The 2,500-nt window shown below is 46.3% G+C and overlaps 1 protein-coding gene across 1 annotated transcript in view; it reads right to left on the bottom strand.

Annotated features, from left to right (window-relative positions):
• Positions 1 to 2,126, bottom strand: part of tbc1d32 (TBC1 domain family, member 32) — a gene marked incomplete at its 3' end in the record, with an annotated part of 22,633 nt that extends 20,507 nt beyond the window's left edge. The window contains 2 exon segments of the mRNA XM_062415119.1: positions 923 to 1,079; positions 2,062 to 2,126. Coding sequence (XP_062271103.1) covers positions 923 to 1,077 — 155 coding nt within the window.
• Positions 2,127 to 2,500: the final 374 nt, after the last annotated feature.

Raw genomic sequence — 2,500 nt, 5'->3', positions numbered from 1 at the left:
CCTACCTTCCCCCTTCCTTCCTTCCTCCCTTCCTTCCTTCCCTCCTTCCTTCCTCCCTCCTAAATGTGTGTTAGTGAGCACGAGATAATCCCTCCCACCTCACAGGTGTGGCATCAAGATGCTGATTAGACAGCCTGAATATTGCACAGGTGTGTGTTAGACTGGCCACAATAAAAGGCCACTCTGAAATGTGCAGTTCTGCTTTATTGAGGGGGTCAGAAAACCAGTCAGTATCTGGTGTGACCAAATTGACCCCGTCTGTTTTGACTCTTCCTTCTTTCCTCCCTTCCTTCCTTTCGTCTGTCCTTCCTTCCTCCCTCCTTCTCTGTTTCTTTCCTTCCTCTCTCTTTCCTCCCTTCTTTCTTTCCTCCCTTCTTTCTTTCCTTCCTCCATCCCGCCTCCTTTCCTTCCCTCCTTCCTTTCCTTCCTCCCTTCCTCCCTCCCTCCTTCTCTCTTTCTTTCCTCCCCCCTCCTTTCCTCCCTTCCTTCTTTCCTCTGTCCTTCTTTCCTTCCTTCCTCCCTCCCTTCCTCTTTTCCTTTCTCCCTCCCTCCCTCCTTCCTTCTTTCCTCCCTCCCTCCCTCCTTCTTTCCTCCCTCCCTCCTACCTTCCCTCCTTCCTTCTTTCCTCCCTCCCTCCTAACTTCCTTCCTTCCTTCTTTCCTCCGTCCTTTCCTCCCTTCCTTGCTTCTTCCATCCTCCCCTTCCTTCCTTCCTTCCTTCCTCCCTCCCTCCTTTCTTTCCTTCTTCCTCCCTTCCTTCCTTGACTCGAGGACAACAGGAGGGTTAAAGACACATAAAAATACTTTGATTTGAATAATAATTTGTTTCTTGTTGTTTTTCTTCCTCAAATAAAATCAATTCTTCATTTTAAACAGTTGACCTGCAGGATGAAATAAAGATATAAAATAAAGATTGTGTTTACTTGTGGAAGTTCTTGTCGGTCTCCTCCAGGTGAAGCAGGATCTCTTCGGCACACTCAGTAGACGGAGCTGCAGAGATTCGGTCGTTGATGCTTCTCAGAAGTTGCTTCAGCAGAGTCTGTAACTGCTGCTCGTCTTCATCAGACAGCTGAGACATTTCTGCAGGAGGAAGGAAAGGAAAGGAAGGGAAGGAAGGGAAGGAAGGAAGGAAAGGAAGGAAAGGAAGGACAGGAAGGAGAGGAAGGGAAGGAAGGAAGGAAGGGAAGGAAGGAGGGATAATAAACTGTTAATGTGAGCAGAACAGTGATGATGGAGCCAGTTCTGGGTTTGATTTATTTGAGGCTGTTTTATTATAATATAAACTGAAAGGTAAAGCTGAGTATTGTTTATAAAACTATGATATTAATCCAGGTCCTCTTAAAGTAACACTGATACCAGCTTCATCATGTGAATAGAAGCTTTAACTCCACATCTACATTATTAGATTTTAACACAAATGTATTTTAAATGTCTTCATGTTATTAATATTAAATGCTTGCTGCTGATTGGCTGAGAGCAATTCCATATAAGGTATGGATGCAAAAAGGATTGATAGCAGGTATCATATGCACCGCAGATATAACAGCTGAGAGCCCCGCACAGCAACTCACAGCCCTCCACAGTCCCGCACAGCCCTACACAACCCGGCACAACTTCCGCACAGCCTCTACAGTCCCAAACAGCATCCACAGTCCCGCACATTCCCACACAGCCCCGCACAGCCCTACACAGTACCGCACAGCCCTACACAGTACCGCACAGTCCCGCACATCCCCGCACAGCCTCCACAGTCCCAAACAGCCTCCACAGTCCCGCACAGCCCCACACAGTACCGCACAGTCCCGCACAGCCCTACACAGTCCCAAACAGCCTCCACAGTCCCGCACATCCCCGCACAGCTTCCACACAGTACAGTGCACATTACTGCACAGCCCTACACAGTCCCGCACAGCCTCACACAGCCCGCACAGCCCTACACAGTACCGCACAGCCCCACACAGTCCCGCACATCCCCAAACAGCCTCACACAGTCCCCCACAGCCCTACACAGTACCGCACAGCCCCGCAACAGCAGCAGGTTACATCTCTCTTCATATTTTACCTTAATATTAAATATTTTGACCGTTTTTTAGAGACTCGCAGACATGTTGAGGATCACTAGCTGCGTCTCTATGGAAACCAGCACTGAGCGCGGTGCATTATGGGATTGTTGAACTCCACGCTGCGTTCAAGGCCCTCACATATAAATTGGATATTTGAGCTTCACGCTGAGAGAAAACCTGAACACGTTTGTTTGTTTGAATAATGACTGAATGTAATCAGAGGAGGAAGATTCAGAGGAAATAATAAGTTAGGACACAACACACAGTAAATATATATATATACTGCTTTCATTTATTTATTGATTTTATTTAATTAGAGTTTATATAAGATAAGATAAGAACAGATACAGTCTGCAGGTCTTTTAGATTATGCACAACTTCTCCCAAAATATGGTTAGTTAAAATATTTGCAATTACAAATGCTTTAGTATTCACATG

Source organism: Scomber scombrus, unplaced genomic scaffold (assembly GCF_963691925.1).
Source record: "Scomber scombrus unplaced genomic scaffold, fScoSco1.1 SCAFFOLD_349, whole genome shotgun sequence".
Taxonomy (NCBI): domain Eukaryota; kingdom Metazoa; phylum Chordata; class Actinopteri; order Scombriformes; family Scombridae; genus Scomber; species Scomber scombrus.
This window is presented reverse-complemented; position numbering and strand designations above follow the sequence as displayed.